The following is a 20,884-nucleotide window of genomic DNA, read 5'->3' on the forward strand; positions in this document are numbered from 1 at the left end:
GAGATGGGAGAGAGAACCAGAAGGAGAGAATAGCGCTCATGCAATCAATCAATCGATAGTCTCACAGTTCTGGTTACAGAGGTTTATAATGACACCTCGACCCCACACCAACGGTACCACACGGCCCAACACTAATCCGGCCCAACTCCTGCTTCTGCTTGTCACAACGTATCCAGGAACGCTATACCGTCGATACAGTTGTGACAATTGCCGCCTGTTGAGATGCAGCGTCGTCCCAGATGGGTGCTGCAGGGTAGCGAACACGTAGCACATCGGCATCCTCCCAAGTTGCTTCTTCAGGTGGTCGTGTCGACCACTGAACCTTCAGCTGGATCACCGGCTCATTACCTTTCTTCTTCAGACGTCGATCAAGGATCCTTTCTGGCTTCAGATCCACCGCCGCCAGATCAGGTGGTCGAGGAAGATCAGCAAACACCGGCGTGTAGTCAGGAGTAAAAGGCTTGAGCTGCGACACATGGAAGACTGGATGTATACGAGCATCGTCAGGTAATGTGAGCTTATAAGCCAACTCACCAACCCGTTGCTCCACCTGAAAGGGACCAAAGAACTTGTACGCCAGTTTGCGACATGGTCGGTTAGCTACCGACATTTGCGCGTATGGCTGAAGCTTCAGGAGCACTTGATCTCCCACCAAGAATGATCGTTCAGTTCGGTTCCTGTCGGACTGTTTCTTGAAACGAAGCTGTGCGCAAAGGAGCTGTGAACGAAGGCGCTATGTGTGTGCCATCCAGTCCATATCGTGGGATTCCACTGCTTGATCAGCCCAATGTATCATAGCGCCCGGATTAGGTTCATACCCGTATAGAGCCTTGAACGGTGAACAGTTGAGAGACGAGTGGTGACTGGAATTATACCAAAACTCTGCTACTGGTAACCAGCTGCGCCACTGTCGTGGAGAATCATGTACTGCTGTCCGCAAATACATTCCCAGGCACTGATTGACTCTCTCCGTTTGACCGTCAGTTTGTGGATGATACGCTGTAGAGTACAACAGTTTAGTTCATGTGGTTGACAGCATGTCTCGCCAAATAGAGCTGGCGAAAATCTTGTCCTTATCAGAGACAATTGTCAGTGGCACTCCATGTAGCTTGATCACATTATCCCATAGAGCCTTAGCCACTTGAATCGCAGTGAACAGATGCTTCAATGGAACAAAATGAGCCACCTTAGTGAGACGATTCACCACCACCATAATGACCTCGAATCCATCTGATTTAGGTAACCCCTCCACAAAATCCATCGAAATATCCTGCCACGGTTGCAAAGGAACTGGCAAAGGTTGAAGTTTACCTGCGGGCTTCAACTATTCATGCTTAGGATGTTGACACACTTCACACTGACGAACATAGTCCTGTACTGCAGTTTTGAGACCAATCCAAGCAAACAACTTCTTGATCCGCTGGTAAGTGGCTGCCGTTCCTGAATGTCCTCCGACTGCACTCTGATGAAACACACTGATGAGCTTGGTTTGCAGAGCTGTATTAGCGCCGATCCAAATACGATCGTGAAGACGAATCAAGCCCTTGTTTAGCGAAAATCCCGCTTCATCTGGTGATAGAATGGCTAGCTTGGCCAACAAGTCTTGTGCATGACTATCTGTCTCATACGAGTTAGTTACCTCGATCAACCATTGTGGCTGACAGATAGACAAAGCATTTGCTGTCAGCAAATGGCCCACGCGTGACAAGGCGTCCGCAGCACCATTCTCCACACCTCGTTTGTACTGAAAACAAAACTGCAGTCCCACCAGCTTTGACATCGCTTTCCTCTGCAAATCTGTGTCCAATTATTGATCCCCAGATGGCATAGACTTTTATGATCAGTGAGAATCACAAAAGGACCACGCTGCAAGTATGCACGCCACTTATCCACTACCATCTTAACCGCCAGAAACTCTTTCTCATAGGTCGACAGTTGCTGGTTGCGGATGCCCAAAGCCTTGCTGAAATAAGCCACTGGGTGCCCTTCCTGGACAAGCACTGCTCCAACGCCCGTAGCACATGCATCGGTCTCAATGGAGAAGGGTTTATCGAAATTGGGCAGAGACAAAACCGGAGTGTTCACCATGGATTCCTTCAATTGATCGAAAGCTGCCTGTGCTTGATCATTCCAACTGAATCCTTTTTTGTCAGTAACATCATAAGAGGTTTGCAACAATGCCATAATTCTTCACAAACTTACGGTAATACCCCGTGAGGCCTAGAAACCCTCGCAATTCCGTTGCAGTAGTTGGTATGGGCCAGTCCTGCATTGCCTTTGTTTTCTCACTGTCCGTAGACGCCCCTTCCTTAGAAATAATGTGACTGAGATACTCAATGTTGTTCTGCGCAAAAGAGCACTTTGATTCCTTGGCATATAACTGGTTGTCTCTTAACAACTTAAGCACTTGTCTCAAGTGTTGATGATGTTCATCCAACGACTTGCTGTAGACCAGGATGTCGTCCAAGAAGACAATCACAAATTTCCGAGTGAATGCAGCAAAAATGGTATTCATGAGACACTGAAATGTCGCCGGCGTGTTCGTCAGTCCGAATGGCATGACATGAAATTGGAAGTGTCCATGATGTGTTTTGAAAGCCGTCTTCTCTTCATCTGCCTCCCGCATTCGAATCTGATGATAGCCGGCACGGAGATCCAACTTGGAGAAATACGCTGCACCCGCCAATTCATCCAACAGCTCATCCACGATTGGCAAGGGAAACTTGTTCTTCACTGTTACCAAATTCAAGCGCCGATAGTCAATGTAGAAACGCCAACTGCCATCTTTCTTTTTCACCAACAGCACCGGAGCAGCATAGGGGCTCATACTGTGCGTGATTAAGCCGGAACGAATCATTTCCTAAACCTGTCGTTTGATCTCATCCTTCTGCATCGGAGAATAATGATACGGCTTCGTGTTTGGTGGTTGTGCGCCTTCTTCTAAGGTGATAGCATGATCATACTGACGATGTGGTGGTAAACCCTGGGGTTCAGCGAAAACATCAGTAAATTTAGCTAAGACAGCAGTAACAGTTGGTGGATGCGAGGAAGAATTGCATGATCCCGAGAAAGTATCCAACACTGCCACCGCGAGAATGTCATTAGTAGCCTGCAATAACAGCACCGCATCCCAGTCCACTTGCAGCACTATCTGTTGAGCACCAGCCGTCAGTCCTTGGAGTGTGACCTCCTTTCCCTGATGCAGAAAGGATATGGCATTGCCCTTCCAATCACAGGTCATAGGGCTAAACTGATCCAACCAGTCCTTTCCCAGCACCCCATCATACGCCCCCAACTCCAGAACACGCAAATCCGTGGCAAAGGAAGTCCGCTGGCAAGTCCAAGATAACTGAGGTACTAACTGATCACAATGCACCAACTGACCATTCGCCAATTTAAGTGGTACTGCTGGAATAGGCACTGTCTGTAACCCAATGCTATCGACAAAGTTCTTGTTGATGAAACTATGTGAGCTGCCTGAATCCACTAGCAACAGCATCACCTGATTCCCAATAGTGACAGGCAGTTTCAGAGCCGCTGGTGCCTCTTGACCTATGAGAGCATGAGCTGACAGCATACAACAAACTGGTTGATCCCCTGGCTCATCCAACAGTTCCAATGCATGTACAGCTTCATCGGACAGACATTCGCCATATTCGCCCACCTGAATTGTCAAGAGCTGCATCGGTTGTTTGCACTGATGTTCCCTGGAATGTTTGTCGCCGCACTTGAAGCACAAGTTGTTAGCGCGCCGGAAATCGCGAAGCTATCGCTCTCGACCAAAATCATCGCCGCCTGCGCGTGGTGGTGCATTCCCTCGCGGTACCATGGGCGGTGGTGGAGGACGACCCGCTGGAGCTGGTCGTTGTCTTGGTCTGGCAGCCTCCATTTCCTCCTCCTGAATTCGTGCTAACACCGTGGACCTGGTGATACTGGTTGGTGTCTGAGCATGAACGAATGCCCGTAACTCAGGCTTCAGTCCAAGCATAAACTAAGTGACAAAGAATTTGATGCTTAGAGATGGATCCAAGGCAAGCAGATGGTACATGTACTTCTCAAACTGCAAGCGATACTCCGCCACTGTTCCTAACTGACGAAGCTGCAGTAGTTGGTGCATCTGCACTTCGAATTCGTCTGATCCAAATTCTTCCTGTAGGGCACGACCAAAAGCATCCCAAGTGAGAGAGCGTCCTTGCTGACGAACTGCTTGCCACCACAGAGCTGCTCGGCCATCCAAGTAGAGGGACGCCGTGGTGACCCAACTCTGCATCGTCGTCCTGTACAGCTCAAAATATGATGCACATCGATCCAACCATAAATTGGGCAACTCCCCATCAAACCTTAGAAAATCGTGCTTGGGCGGCTTGACAAACGCCTCTCGATCCTCGAATGGAATCGTGGCGCGATTCTGTCGAACATGTTGCGGGTGTTGGAGCTGGGCATCAGGCACATTGGGGATGAGCGGTGCTCCGTCGTTGGCAAGGCGCGGGTAACCAGCCACCCCCATTCCCGATGCGACGAACGCCGCGGCCGCGGCACGAGCTTCCCCCGCCCCCGCCGCTTGCGATGCCGCCGGCAGATTCGCGGTGGACGCGGCATGGCGCGCCTCGTCCACATCGGCTTGAGTAAGGTCGATTTGCTTACGCATGACTTGGAGATCCTAAGAGATCCGAGCATTGAAGGCGGCCTGCTCGTCGTGTCGCTTGCTCCCCAGTGCCGCCCCATCGTCCAGCCGCCTGAGGATCTGATCCAGGAGGGCCTTCGTCTCCGCTCCTCTTGCTTCCAGCGCCATGAGCACCTGCTGCATCTGCGCAGAACTCTTCGCGGGCGCCGTTGCTGCTCTCGCCAAACGGATCGTACCGAGCGCAGGATTTTGCGGGATTCACCGAGGTGATTCCCACATTTTGCTCGGATTTACGGATCAACGCCGAGCGGATCGCGAGCGCAACCGGCCGAACAAAAATTTCGCAGGAATTTGTGGCTCTGAATACCAAATTGTCACACCCCGGGTAGGATTTGTGGATCTGAGATAGAGACGGGGTGAGAGGAGCAAGCAGGAGATGGTAGAGAGAACCACAAGGCGAGAATAGCGTTGACGCAATCAATCAATCCATAGTCTCACAGTTCTGGTTACAGAGGTTTATATTGACACCTCCACCCCACACCAATGATACCGCACGGCCCAACACTAATCCGGCCCAACTCCTGCTTCTGCTTGTCACAACGTATCCAGGAACGCTATACCATCGATACAGTTGTGACATTAGGTAGCTCGCGCGAGCGGCCCGGAAAGAGAGTTTTTTAGTTTCGCCTTGTCTCTCACTTGTTTTTTTAGTTTTGCCTTGTCTTTCCGCAGCATAAGTATACACAGAGAAACAGTTCTAAGGTCACACCCGAACCCAGCTCGAACACCCACATCAATGACTAGAGCAGAAATCTAAACCAGATACTGAGATACACAATGAAAACAAATATAAGATGCCTGATCTTTCCTATCGCCGTGTCCAGCAGATCTCTATCCTTCGGTCTCACCACTTCGGTCTCACCAACATCCGTCATTGGTGCATATAGATTGACATTTTAAAGAGAGTGTCAGCCAGCTTGCTAATCAAAAAAAAAAAATCGATATGAGAGCATCGCTCCGGCCTCTGCATCAACAGATGCACACAGCCATATTTTTATAAAAAAAAAGAAGTTCAAAAGAGTATACTTATTACAATCACATGAAAGCTAAGGCTGTAACAATAAACAACCACACAAAGATGAACAGCAAACAAAATCTATCCATCTTCAATCTTCAATCCTTCTAGTGTGCCGCCATTCAGTAGCCTGGAAATAGCAATCCCGCAATCCCGTGCGACCGTCAAGATTCGGTTGCATCCAATAGCCATAGTATCCCGCTGGTCCTCCGGGAGAAGATACGCCCAAAGTTGGATCCAATGCACCGCACGAATAATAACCTGCAAAAAATTGGTTCCCTTTTGTTTATTAAACACAATATCATTTCTACTTGTCCATATAGACCAACAAATCGCTGAGATTCCAATATGAATATGTTCCTTATCATTCTTTTTCACTCCATTTAACCAATTACCAAACATATTCGTAATATTAGTAGGGGGGAATGTTATAAGCAAAATATACCATTCTCCAGATTAATTTCGCAAATGGACAAGATAGAAACAAGTGATCAATGGTCTCATTATTATCACAGAAACAACACTTTTGATTACCCGTCCACTTCCTCTTAATTAGATTATCCTTAGTAAGCAACACTTTATTACTAAGAAACCACATAAATATCTTTATCTTGAGGGGTATTTTAATCTTCCAAAGGTATTTTCTCAGAAATCTAGTATGGCCATTCATAAGGTCAAGGTACATGGATTTAACTGAAAATAAACCCGACTGTTAACTTCCATACAAACTGGTCTTTATCATTATTTAGTTGTACCATCATTAGTCGTTCACATAAGTGTATCCACAAATTCCACTTATGTTCATTAAGATATCTCCTAAAATCAATATTAATAGGGGATTGATTAAACACCGTAGATACCAACACATTTTTCCGTTGGACAATATTATAAAGAGATGGATATTGTTGAGCTAATGACACTTCGCCCAACCAGACATCCTCCCAAAACCGAACCGTCATCCCATTCCCAACTTTAAATTTACCCCTCTTAAAGAACTCGTCTTTTACTCCCATTAGCCCCTTCCAAAATGGTGAGTCAGTAGGTTTCCCCTCCACCTGAGCCAACGTTTTATTTTTAATATATTTGTTATGCAACAACTGCTGCCAAACTCCTTCTTCCGATAATAATTTGAATAACCATTTACTTAACAAACATTTATTTTTCAATTCAAGAACCTCGATCCCTAGGCCCCCTTGATCCTTTGGTCTACAAATAATATTCCATCTTGATAATCTATATTTATTTTTGTGTTCATCAGATTGCCAAAAAAAAAACGAGATCGATAGAAATCAAGCCTCTTCCTCACACCTTTAGGGATATCTAAAAAAGATAGCATGAACATGGCAGGCTAGTAAGAACGGAGTTAATAAGAATAAGACGATCCCCATATGATAACATTTTACTCCGCCAGCAGCCTAATTTTGTAGCAAATCTATTCTCCACGGGATTCCATTCAGAATTACGGAGCATTCTATGGTGAATAGGAATACCAAGATATCTAATCGGTAAAGATCCGGATGCACACCCGAAAATATCTTTATAATGGTGTTCCATTTCCGATGCTTTGCCGAAACAGAATAATTCACTCTTATGAAAATTTATTTTCAACCCCGATAGCTGCTCAAAGATACAAAGAATGAGCTTCATATTAACCGCTTTTTCTAAATCATGTTCCATAAAAATAATAGTGTCATCGGCGTACTGTAGTACCGACACACCCCCCTCGACCAAATGTGGAATAAGACTCCCCACATGACCAGCATCTTTGGCCCGCCCAATCAAAATAGCTAACATATCAGCTACAATGTTGAATAGAATTGGAGATAACGGATCCCCTTGCCTCAGCCCCTTTTTAGTCTGAAAATTGTGGCCAATATCATCATTAACTTTTATCCCTACACTACCCCCTTGTACAATTTTTTTAATACGATCACACCAAACTGGATCAAAGCCCTTCATTCGCAAGACTTGTTGAAGAAAAGGCCATTTCACCTTATCATATGCCTTCTCGAAGTCGATTTTAAACAGAACCCCATCCATCTTTTTATGATGTAATTCATGAATTGTTTCATGTAAAACCACCACTCCTTCCAAAATATGTCTCCCTGGCATGAACGCCGTCTGAGTAGGTTTTACTACCTTATGCGCCACTACCGACACTCGATTGGTAGACACCTTAGTGAATATTTTGAAGCTCACATTAAGCAGACACATAGGCCTATATTGCTGGATCTGTACCGCATTATCTTTTTTCGGTAGCAATGTTATGATCCCAAAATTTAGCTTGAATAGAGGAAAACCCCTGAAAGTGTCCAAACATGGCCATTAGATCTTTTTTAATTACTTCCCAAAACCGCTGATAAAACTCCGCAGGGAATCCATCAGGGCCCGGTGATTTGTTGTGTTCCATTTGAGCTATGGCTTCAAAGACTTCCTCCTCAGTGAAATTAGCCGTTAAAAGGGCATTCTCTTCCTCAGTCAATTGGGGGATATCATCATTACGCTCTTCTATCATTTCAAAAAAGTTGTCTTCAGGTGGCCCAAAGAGTTTCTTATAATATTCTGTAATGTAAACTTTCAAGTTATCGTCACCGACAATGGTGCCTTCTTCTTTCTCTAATTGAAAGATTTTTTTTCTTCCTATGTTTGCCATTTGCAATCAAATGGAAGTACTTTGTATTGTTACCTCCCTCCTGTATGTGTTTAACTTTAGCCCTCTGTGCCCATTTAATCTCTTCATCTCGTCGAATTTTATTCAGTTGATCATTCGCTTGTTTTAAATCCAGCCTTTCCCTCTCAGTTAGGGGGAAAGTTTCGGCTTTGATATCTAGAAAGTCGATTAACATTAACAAACGTTCCTTTTCTTTTTTTATACTTTCCACTCAGATTTTTTGCCCAACCCCGCAAAATTTTTCGTAAATGCCTAATTTTGTTCTGCCAAGTTTCCATAGGCGTTTTGCCAATTGGACCAGCCGCCCATTCATTTGCAACCAACTCATCAAAACCCTCTTGCTCAAACCAAGATAGTTCAAACGAGAAACGAGCCGTATTCCCCCGATGAGCCTTACTTCCTGAATCAATCAACAAAGGAGTATGGTCTGACCCGGAGCGAGATAAAGCTCTAACCGACACTAGTGGAAATTTTTGTTCCCACTCCACACTTGCTAGCACTCGATCCAACTTTTCATATGTGGAATGACTCGTCTATTAGCCCATGTATATTGGCGACCAGATAAGACGATCTCCCGAAGATTAAGACTTTCAATAATTGCATTAAACATAAAGGGCCACCTAGGATTAAAATTATCAGAACTCTTCTCCTCGGGTTTTCGTAAAATGTTAAAATCGCCCGCCACAAGAATAGGTAAATTTTCAGTATCACATAACCGAACCAATTCAGACAAGAACTCGGGTTTTCGTGTATCTTGCGCCGCCCCATACACAGATACTAAAATCCATTCAAACCCATCATGTTTTGAACGGTCATGAATCTTGACACAAAAGTCCCCATTCTCCACCCTTTTAATTTGAAGGGTTGAAGCATTGATCCCAACAAGAATCCCCCCTGAACGACCAATCGGAGGCAAACAGAACCAAACAAACTCAACATCTCCCGACAGCCCAGAGATGAATTAGAAAAGTTCGATCTACCCGTCTCCAACAACGCAATGAAGTCTAACTGATATTCCCGAATAGCCTCTTTTACAAACAGATGCTTCCCAGGATCCCGAAACCCCTCACTATTCCAAGATAAACCTCTCAAACCCTCCATCTAAGAAAATATTTTTTAAATCTAGTTCGCGTGCTCCTACGAAGCGGTGCTTTATCAAGCGATTTCTTTTTATTTCTCTTCTTAATAGCTTTTACCTCAACCGGTAAATCAATTGCTATATCATCATCCAACATATTTTCTTCATCAATCAAGTCTTCACACAAGTTTGAAGCTTTCTTAACAATTAAACAGCTAGGCATACTTTCATGATTTTCATTATTTTTTAAAATTGTCATAGACCGCTGGAATTCATTATTTAAAATTAGACTAGCAGATCCATAGAAACCCCCATACTCTTAGCCCTTGCAATAATATCATCATTGTCGTAGTCCTGCGGTAAGAACGCCTCCTTCACTGCTGGAGGCGTGTCGTCGTCGTCTTCCTCGTCATCGGTGGCCGTGCCAAGGTCGCCGGACTCCTCACGCAGCTGGAAGTCCCCGACTGTACACAAGTCTTCTGATCAACTAATCAATCCGATGGTTGTTCATCGTTTTTACAAACATTGTACATGCCTAGCAAGAGATACATGGCACTTCCCTTGAATGATGTTCGGAAGAGTTTCAGAGATGCTCTGAAGGAGGTTTATAATATGAACAGGTTTTCGTTACGCCAAGATAGAATGAAACAAGCACTGGAGTTTGCTGACTCCGTGAAGGCGATGGAAAATGAGGTGGGTTGTTTTGGTTCAAAGATATATAATGTGTGTTCGGAAGAGTTTCATATGAATAGGTTTTGACTAAGTAGAAATGACAAGATTTTTAACGATAAAAATTGCTCCTTGTTGAGAACCAACCTGAGGTTGGGTGGTTAGGAGGGTGGTTGTACCCCCAGCCCACCAGAGTTCAAACCCCAGGTTTGACATCTGTGTGTCTCATAAAGGCGAAATATTCATTCGATGGGAGCGACGTTCCCGTCGACGCGAGCGCTCGTGGTGACTTCGTCAATTTCAAGATCCAATCCGCCGGCTCAGTCTTACAGAGGTGCTCATAGGGGTAGGGTGTGCGTGTGTGCGTTCATAGGGGTGAGTGTATGCGCGTGTATGTGAGTGTCTGCGTTTGTACTGTGTTTCTCAAAAAAAAAAAATTGCTCCTTGTTGCAGGTCATGTACAGATGTACAGATATTCTCCGTTTGTGGTTACCTCCTCAGCGAGTGGAGAACCGATACCTATTTACGGAGGTGTACACGGTTGGAGGCTACGGCGAGGGATACTTTTTCCCTACATGGGTGGCAGCATAGTCTACGGATTGAAACACCACCCACACCTTAGACGTTATGGTGTTATATGATTCATCGCTTCGAAACGGTTGTGTGCATCCTGGTTATGCAGAAGCTGGATGTAATTGCTTTTCAAAGTAATAAAGCATCCTTTATCGAAAAAAATATAATGTGATGTTGTAACTTACTATCCTCTATTCCTCTGTGCGTATATGCTTATCTCTTTTCATCTTCCTCCAGTACCATACCTGCACGGCAGGCATTACCTCGGAGCTCGGAAGTAAGTACTTTCTTCACTCTTTGTATGTGACATTCAAGTGGAATCCATTGCAATATGTTCTGATATGTGATTTCTTGTCTGCCCGGTTGAAGAGGAAGAAGCTCGGGAATTGATTGCAGAGGCCATTAAAAAGCTGGTACTGTAATTTGTAAAATCGTATCTGCACGCATGCTTATTGAAAGATATGGACACCAAATGAAGTTCATTTTCTTTTTCAGGTTAATAAGCCAAAGTCTTATGAGCAGTATATAAGAAATAAGATAGACATTGCACGGGCCACTGAAATCATTACGGAAGATCTTGAATGATACTACGGTAGTTCTATTGGTTTACTTACATTCGATCTACAAGTTTTTCACTTTTTTGTATACAGTCATGGTCTGGTCTGAGTATAGGATCACGCAGATTTACATGGTTATGGTGCATCTATTTGTATGTCTTGATGTCTGTTAGCCTTCTCTTTGAACAATATAATGTAAATCTAATATAGATCTTTATATGCTAATTTACAATGTAAGTATGATGTAGATGTTTACATGCTAATTTCATATCCATGTAGTTTACCAAGTTCAGCAATATATGCTTAACAATAAAATCTGAAAGCGACATTAGAGTCGATGCAATGGAATTCATCTTAAATTATGCAGTAATTTTTAAAGCCTGAATAGATTCAGAGAAAAACCGTTTAGTCCCGTGTTTGGCGCAGTTTCCTTCAATTATTGCAGTAACCAGGAAAAATCCTGCATTTGAAAAAACATGTCTGTTTCAACGGCGCAGATGCAGTCTAGCTTTGGCTGTCAGCCTGTCAATGTCTAATAATCACTTAAAACATGTACTGCCAAACCTTGCATGAGACAGTTTTTGGCTAGGTGTTGCTACTATTTGTTGCTCAGGGTTCACATGATTCCATGAGTTAACTAGCAATAGAGAGTACATTTGTTGCGCTCTGAACGTAGCAGACAGAACGGTGAGAAAAAAGATCCATCTTTTTGTGGCGCAAATATAACACAGGCTTCCCTACATGCAATCAAAACAGACAATAAGAACTACGAGTGCTAAGTCTTGCAGCCCTGCCGTCTCCAGTTCACTTGACCGCTAGCTGTTTGAAGCCTTCACTCGCCTGAGGGACAGGTATGCCAGCACCCGGTACCCGACGATCATCGCAACTAGGGCTCCGACTTCTGTCACGCCGTTATCCAGAGGTACAGAGGTCATCAGGATGTCCGGTACAGGATCGTACTGCACCTTCAGCAGCAGTCTGTACGTGTGGTAGTTGAAGGATAGGTAGCGGAGCCAGGATATGAATGGTGGAACTCTCTGGAGATCAGAGGGGAAAGAAGGGCAACAAGTTAATGACCCAAGCCATACACTGGTCAATAATATGTTAGTGGAAGAAGTAATAATTCAGATTTGTCCCTTCCATAATAGGAATAGTAATTCATCCTTTATCAGTTAGTGAGTGACGGTGCTTCCTCACCTTTACAAAGAACCCTCCTGCTAGCATAAATGTCATGACTGTGACTGAAGCTAGAGTTGTTGCCTTCTTGATATCCAACAAGGTAGCTCCAATTGCCAGTCCTAGTCCCTGCATATAAATTCCTTCTTGAGCAATAGATTCCAGTCAATTTTAATGCCTTTGAAATATGCTCTAATATTAGCAATGAAAAAAATAGCGCGCTATTTCGGCGCTATAGCGGCGCTATAGCGTATTTGGAAAGTGAACGCTAAGCCATGCATATTTGGCTCGCTATGACGCTAATCACGCTATTAGTGGCGCTATGCGTGCTATTTTTCGTAGCGTTATAGCGGCGCTATTTTTATAGGGTGTAGAGGTGCTATTTCTTATAGGTCGAGCAGCCGACTAGATATTTTGTATCTTTTGGCCCACGAGCTTCCTAAATTCCCATTCTAACCGTAGTCATTCAACCCGTTGGAAACCACAGAAGCACATCGACAATTCCCACTCCTCCTCACACGACGCGTACATGTTGAAGAAGAAAAATCAACATCACAACGAGTAAGAGCTGCTACTGATGCAATATGCCTAAGAAGAAGTTACTTCTAGTTTTTCATTATGATGAGCTGCAATATGTGGTTCTTCTTATGAATCAGATGATGACCGAATACATTATCCATCTAGTTCATCTCATATTAATTAATTACTACTTCTGCTATGTAGTTGGCTCTTTAATTGTTTGCATGTGTCAGATTAATTAGTTATCTACTTGTCCACTTGTCTACTTGTTAGACTGACAAATCTTTATCTTTCAGTGCGATCAGGACTTTGTCAATTTAATTTGTTGATCGTTGTGATGTGGATAATTTTTGAGCCGGTGAAATCCTTAGTATACATACTATATTTGTTATTTTTTATTTTTTTGTTAAACGCTATTTTGTAAAATAGCGCGCTATTAGCACGTTATAATCTTCATAGCGTATTTTGGAAGGCCACGCTATTTTGTTTAGCGCGCTATTTTTTCCTTGATATTACCATGTAGATTAGGCAACATATTTTCTTACTAATAAGTAACACATGCGATGAAATGATGGACTGGTAAACTGTGTGACAAAATTCACCAGATCCAATTCCAGTACTAACAATTCTTTCTAGGAAAAAATCACTCGCCATCAATTATTCCAGGAGAAAAAACCTTGTTATTTATTTAACATAAATTCAATGTGTAAGTGTGTATTCTGCTTTATCCATCCAAAATCAAGTCCCTTGTAACTAGTGCATGTACGGCATATGTAGATATTCCGGAATATTAAATATGCAGCTATTCCATGGCATATGTATGTTTACTTAGTTCACAAACAGAAAAATAAGGGATGGCAATGGGTATTGATTGTATCATAAATTGTACTAGTCTTGACTGCCATACCTGAGCAGCAATGATGCTGAGAAAGACGGTCAACATGCTAAGAAAGAAATGACTGGCACTTGCTTTGAGGCCTGCCATGAAGTAGACAATCACCATAAATATCACTGGGAGGAAAAGATCTAGTGGCAGGTCACTTGTCGTTCTGGCCAAGAAGTATGCGCTGAGCTTGTACATGTCAACTGCACGCTCCTTGTTCAACATTGCCCTCTCTTGAGGGAATGTGAAGATGGCAGTAAACACAGGAAAGAAACCCCAAAACACAGCTATGAAAAACAGTAAGCCCGCCTGCATAGACGAGATGGTAGTGTCTTATGATGGTACATATAATAAATTAGTAGTAGGAGTATTGCATTGACCAATTTAATTATTAGTTACATGTATCGAATACTTTGTTGTGTGCATATACCTGATCTTGTAAACCTTTTGGTGTGGTGGGATCAGAGTGCCACCAGAGTAAACCTAAGATAATTGATGTAGCTATGACCTGGGTGATTCTCATCCAGCTCAAATAATCATGCCGTCTTTCTTTGAGACCTCTACAGAAGAGGATGGAATATTGTTGGCACCAGTTTGTGCCCCATTCTCGTTTCGAAGATGTTATTGTTGCCTTCATATCATCACTGATCGGAAGTGGTGCTAGAAGCTTCTTCTTCTCCTTATATGCCACTCTACTCTCGTAGGAGTCAACAAGATACTGCACGAAACCACATAAATTATTCATATACAAATCTAAAACCAATATGTTAATCATAACACCAGCACATTGATTTCATGTCTTCACCTCATGAACATCTTGTGCTGATGGCCTGAAGTCAATCTTGGAATCAGTATCCTGCGGATTCTGATTTTCCATGTGTACCTTGTCATCTAATTCAGAAGGAACAGAAACATCATTAGTGTTGCCATTGGCGAGATCCAGTAGAAACTCTGCTGGGTTCATTGCGATCAGAGGGCTGCATCCGATGGACTGAAAGTAGGGCATGGCTTCAGATGTCTTCCCAAAGTAGAGCAAACTTCCTCTGCCTAGGAGGATAAGCTTGTCAAACTTATTAAATAGCCTGCTGGATGGCTGATGGATCGTGGTGATCACCGTCTTCCCAGTCTGCAGCAAGTCAACTGAAATTAAAGTTCAACTGAACTGAAGGACCGATAATGTGTATTTACTTCCTCTGTACCTCAGCTATGTCATGTAGAAGTTGAATGATCCTAAGTGCTGTAGTTGAATCGAGCCCAGATGTCGGCTCATCGAGTAAAAGCAAGGATGGATTGATTATAATCTCATTTCCAATGCAAACTCTTTTCCTTTCACCTCCAGAAACCCCACGCACAAAAGACCCTCCAATCATCGTGTCCTGGCACCTTTAGACACGCTCACATGATTAAATAAGGTACCTTGTGAGAAAAGGTGACATGCATAAACCAAAGAACATGAGGTATACCTCTCGAGGCCCAGTTCATATATGATGTCCAGTGCTCGTTCTTTCTTTTGCTCCCTTGTCATTGTTCTTGGGAGACGGAGTAATGCTGCATAAGTCAGTGTCTCCCTTACAGTAAGATGAGTAAAGAGAACATCGTCTTGAGTCACAAATCCAATCCTGCAAGCCGAGTATAAATCCAATTATACATCAATGGAACGGCAATGGCTTCACAATCCAAGACTCATTCAGGCCTACTTATAGCTAGCTTAATTGATCCTAATTCTTCAACAAACAATGCCCACGAGTACCAGAAACCGGAGAACTATGCAGCTAAGGAATTCTGCCGAACAGGTTACAGGCAGCCCGGCAGGTGGGTTTGGCGCTTACAACTCGGCCAAGAAGCAGATACTGGTTATAGCTCAGTTCTTATAATTCACTAAAGCTCTAAATCCCAGCGGTTATGCCATGATGAGCAGCCAGCCAAGAGATCGTCCACTTGACATTTGTGGTGAATGGTGGTGGGTGGAGATGTGGGGAGTGGGGTGGTCCGTCACTCCGTGTAGCGATGGCAACCAAAATTTGCGAGAGGGCCATGGCATGATGAAGACAGTAAGACGAGCAGACGAAGAATTGAGACATCAGGGGAAGTCCACGGCGAATTTCCTGATGCCGGAGAGATGACTGCAGTGTCGCCGGAGTTTGAGCAGGAAAGGCCTGTCGCCCATGCCTGGCCATGGGCAGCCCGGCCCGAAAAACTCGGGCCTAGACCTAAAAATGTTGGCCCGACACCCGGGCTGGGCCGGGCCTGGATAGCCTGAAAAATCCATTTAACACTATGGCCCGACCTACGGCCCGATGGGCATCATGGGTATTTGGCCGGGCCAGGCAGGGCCTAATGTTTTAGCAACTAGCTTTCCTTGGCCCGGCCTGAGGCCCGGCCCAGCCCGACATATGGCCAGGTATACTGCCGCCGGCTCGCGGAGCTGGCGAGAGGCCACAACAAATTAGGCCCAAACAAGGCCCATGTTCTTATTTGTTACTAGCTTCCCACTATATATAGTATTTAGCTGAAAAACCTCGCAAATCATATACACTGATCAGGTCGATGTATACGGTTCGCCGTAGATCCTCCCCCGAGCATGGGCCACGCCCATATATCACTCTGGTTTTTCAGTTTGTTGTGGTTTTTTTTTGTTTTTTCTAGTTTTTGCTGGTTTTTTGCGGTTTTTTTTTAGGTTTTCTTTTTCCTTTTTTGTTTTCTTTTTTTGTGTTTATTTTTATCGTTTTATTTTTCTATTCAAACATAATTTTCGAAAATTTTCAAATTAAAAAAATGTTGAAGTTTGAAAATTGTTCATATTCGAAAGTTGAACGTATTTCGAAATTTGAACAATTTTAAAATTTGAACGAATTTCGAAGTTTGAACAATTTTTGAGTTTTGAACGAATTTCAAAATTTGAACAAATTTTGAGTTTTGAACAAATTTTCGGAATTTGAATTTCGAACAATTTCCAAATTTTCGAATAGATTTTGATTTTTTACGATTTTTAAATTTTAAACAAATTATTAATTTCTAATGATTTTCGAATTTTTTTAAAAGATAAAATTGCACATTTATAAGATCTATATACAGAAAATTTTGAAGAAATTTTAGAAACATAAAAAAGAAACAGAAAAAAGTTAGGTTTATAAAATAGGATTGTAAACAGAAAAAAGAAAAAATGGTTGCCGCGGCTCAATTAATAGCCGCTGGGTCGGAAGGATGTGCGGCACCCGTTCGCACCGACCGGTCAACATATAGCACCTCCCAAAAATCCTACCCCTGGAAAAACGTTCTTTCAAAATAAAATCTAAAAGACGGCTCTCAAATTTGGATAGCTCACACGCATCCACGTGGTAGAAGAGACTCGTCACGCTAATCAGACGGAAAGACAAACAGTAAGGTAGTGACCACTGATTTCCTTTACACTCTCCTACTCCCTCTGGTTCAAATTTATTGACTTAACTTTATCTAGGTATGAATATATCTAAACATGCTTATTGACTAGATACATTTATATTTAAATAAAATTAAGTAAATTAATATGAATAGAACGGAGTACTTAGCAAAGAAAAGACAACACTAAACATGCATATGATGGGTAAAAAGTATTCACTTAACCAAAAAAAAAAAAAACAAGGAGAAGCCCCGCGGAATTCTGATTAAGGTAAAGAGCGAATTAAAGATACGAAGAGTTAGCTCCTTGCAAGAAGTTTAACCATGGTCATTAAGCATATATTAGGGCATGTAGAATGAGGTGATGTTAGTATTTTTTTTAGAGCTACCATATAAAATATTTCCTGAGTTGGAGGAGAGAATTAAAAAAAGTACATTTCTTTAGCAAAGGGATGAAAAATAGTTCATTAGAAAATAAGAAAAGACAATTTTCTCCATTTTCCGTTATCAGTATAATTTTCTACTAAAATTTTATTAATTTTCAGTGATTGCAAGAGGTGGTAATAAAAGATAATGCATTGTTTACATTATAGTTATTGTCTTCTCTAAATGATATGGATGGCTAAGATTAGTCATGGCCTATCTACCATTGTACATGCTCTTATTCCACCAAGTTCATACCACTAGGCTACTTGAGTGTGCCGTTTTGGAGTGGGCTACATGGAGCCTATTTTTTCAAAAAAAAAAGAATCAAAAATAGCATTTCATAGTTTCAAAAAAAATGGAAACATTCTAGAGATACACAATGATGTACTTTATCATCGAGCAAAAAATTAATATGAAAGACTCAATATTTTGGGATAGCTTAATTGTGGATATGAAGTAGTGAAGAGTACAAAATTTGAAACTTCCAATATTTGTTAAATTTTTATTTTTGTGTAGCCTACAATACAACGTATTTCATCCTAAGATTCTACACACTGGTAGAATATATCATTGGAGACATCTAGAAATTTTTCTAGAATATTTTGAAACTTTAAAATGTTGAATTCATTTTTTTTAAAGAGCCATGTAGCTCGAGCTACACTCTTTCCGTAGGACACTTACCATTTATCTTGCCGCCAAGCTAGGGAAAAAAACCAAAGGCCATGCATGAAACTATGAACGGATAAGGATTAGCAGGATAACCGTGAGCCATGTTTGATCTAAAAAACCGTGAGCCATGCCTAGCTAAGCCCTCCTTCAGTATCTGATCGACAGGGGCACGGCAATGCATGCATGGGCTACACCTGTAGCTGCAAAGCAACACCTCATCACGCACCTCCCATGCATGCGCGGCCGACTTAACTTGACGACAGCTACAGTTAATCCACGCGACACCAACTCTTCAGGACGCAGACCTATTTGGTTACAGTAACTTTGATCCAGATTCTGTAATTAGTTAAGGCACTCCTCCAAGCTAATCCTGCAAGGGGTACATGCATGCATGGTCCACGCTGTGTAGTGGGTAGGTCAACTAGCTAGGTGTAGTAGTCGAGTTACCTGCGCTTGAGGGACTTGCCGAAGGGCTCGTCGTTGTAGGAGATGCAGCCGTCGTCGGCGGCGGCCCTGCCGCCGAGCATGCTGAGCAGCGTGGTCTTGCCGCTGCCGGAGGGGCCCATCAGCGCCAGCACCTCGCCGGGGCACGCCGAGCCCGATATCCCGCTGAGGATCTCCCTCTCCACGCCCTTCACCACCACCTTGTACTTCACCTCCGCGAACTGCATGCATGCCTATGATTATGCCTGCAACTGCAAGTGTTTCGCTGCTTGTAAAGGAGGAGTATGTATTTACGTACCTTGAGGTATATGGGCAAGGTTGGCTCGGCCATGAGGTTCTTGCGGCGTTGCGTGGCGGCGGCGTTGGCCTCGAGGTCGACGTCGTCGTCGCTGAATGGCGCGAGGTCGGCGGAGGAGCCGTTGAACCCGTGCTGGGGCGGCGGGGTGAAGCCGGTGAAGGTGAAGGAGAAGCCGAGGCTGGCGCTGGATGCGCGGCTGAGGGCGGCGCCGCTGCTCACCAGGTCCTCCATGTCCAGCTTCAGCTGCGCGCTCCGGGACTTGCGGATGTGGCTGCGCCCGTGGCTGCCCCCGCCGGCGCCGCTGCCGCCCGACACGGACCGCTTGCCGAAACTGGACTTGCGCGACAGGCTCGCCATGTCCGCCGTGCTCAGCACCGTCTCCGCCGACGCCGTGCGGCTCAGCGACTGCGTGGATGCCGGCGCCATTGGAGGCAGCTGTTCCGACCTCGTCCGCCCGATCGTCCCGCCCGCGCCGACGTCCATCATCGGCCGCTCCATCGTCGTCGAGTCCATGGAGGGATCACCTGACTACCTCGCCAGCACGTCGCACGTACGTACCGGGGGCGTGTACGCAGCTACAGCGGTAGCTTTTACGCGAGCTCGTGGTGATATATACGTAGGCGCAGGCGCGAGCGCGAGCGACCAGCTAGGTGAGTGAGGACGACGTGCGGAGGCGACGGAGGGGCGGGGGCGTGCCAGCGTAGCGCCGCGCATTGATGGCGCTGGAAAGTAGGGGTGTGGCTGGGCGCGGCCGGGCTGCCGCCTTCCACACATGTCCCCGCCTCGCGCTCGACGCCGTATCGCCCAGGGCACCGCGCGCGCGCCCCCATCGGTTAGCTAGCTAGCTGGAGGCGCCGCGCGACAGGGATCCATCACCCGTCGCCTTCCCCCATCCAAGCCAATCCTCGTGTGCCTGCCTTTTGATTCGATGGATCGGCTGTTAACGTGGACGCAGGCATGACGTGCCAGCTGACCTCACGACTCAACTAGCTAAGCTAGGAGAAGTACTACAGCATTGAACAGTTGCAGATCGATCGATCTTGCCCCAGCGTCGGAGTCGACGTACGTACACGCCCCTTTCTGCTTTCCGTAATCACGCCAGCGCGATTATTAATGTGAGAACCAGCGACAATGGATTGGCCTATTGGACAGCAGGGCTGCCGGAGCTTCACGGGCTCATCCGGGCTGACAGAGTCTGGTGTGCTCCCGCTGCTATGTAAATAAGAGAAATGCATAATCTGATGTAATGCCCCCCCGGTCTAATCCTCACCATTAGTTTGTTGGAGATTCGTGCCAGCAACGTTACAAAAAGATCCTCTCACCTCCAATCTTAAGTCCATTCCTGTTTTGCAGAACATCATCTACCTTTTTTCACATCTCCACTCCTGAGTCCTGACGGCCATCTCTCGCGCGAGGGGTTTTCATATTTAACACATCTCACGGATAAGATGATCGATAAACCAGTAAAAAATTGATCTGTTAAACTTTTCACGGATGTTCACTACTTAATTAAACATTCAAAAATATTTTGAAACATATTTGAAAAAAATTCATGCAAGATCCCTCAATTCATACAAGAAACAAATTTGAAAGAATCTACTATTTTTTTTACAATCCCTAACAAAATTTGAAAGAAACCAAAGGTCTTTTTCTCGATTCATGTATATTTCGTATTTTCATATTGCACATTTCACACATGTTTCTTCCAAGATTTATACATAACTCATGATTATTTGGAAGATTTTTACAAGAATTTCTTTTGTTTTGTATTAGTGTCAACACCGATCCAATAAATTTTGTATAGAAATTACATGAAGAAATCCCCGCTCGTTCCATGGTAAAGA

At 44.2% G+C, this 20,884-nt stretch overlaps 1 protein-coding gene and 1 pseudogene across 1 annotated transcript; both read right to left on the reverse strand.

Annotated features, from left to right (window-relative positions):
• Nucleotides 1-181: 181 nt before the first annotated feature.
• On the reverse strand, nt 182-4,648 carry LOC124694299 (annotated as a pseudogene).
• Nucleotides 4,649-11,839: 7,191 nt separating this feature from the next.
• LOC124701172 (ABC transporter G family member 22-like) lies at nt 11,840-19,568 on the reverse strand. The gene is made up of 9 exons (XM_047233224.1): nt 19,041-19,568; nt 18,746-18,963; nt 15,289-15,444; nt 15,025-15,208; nt 14,631-14,951; nt 14,256-14,543; nt 13,850-14,134; nt 12,445-12,552; nt 11,840-12,284 (listed from the first exon to the last, which is right to left on the reverse strand). Exons 1-9 carry the CDS (start codon nt 19,551-19,553, stop codon nt 12,063-12,065), a joined length of 2,295 nt encoding a protein of 764 aa, XP_047089180.1. The 5' UTR covers nt 19,554-19,568; the 3' UTR covers nt 11,840-12,062.
• Nucleotides 19,569-20,884: the final 1,316 nt, after the last annotated feature.

This window comes from Lolium rigidum, chromosome 3 (assembly GCF_022539505.1).
Source record: "Lolium rigidum isolate FL_2022 chromosome 3, APGP_CSIRO_Lrig_0.1, whole genome shotgun sequence".
Classification (NCBI taxonomy): Eukaryota; Viridiplantae; Streptophyta; class Magnoliopsida; order Poales; family Poaceae; genus Lolium; species Lolium rigidum.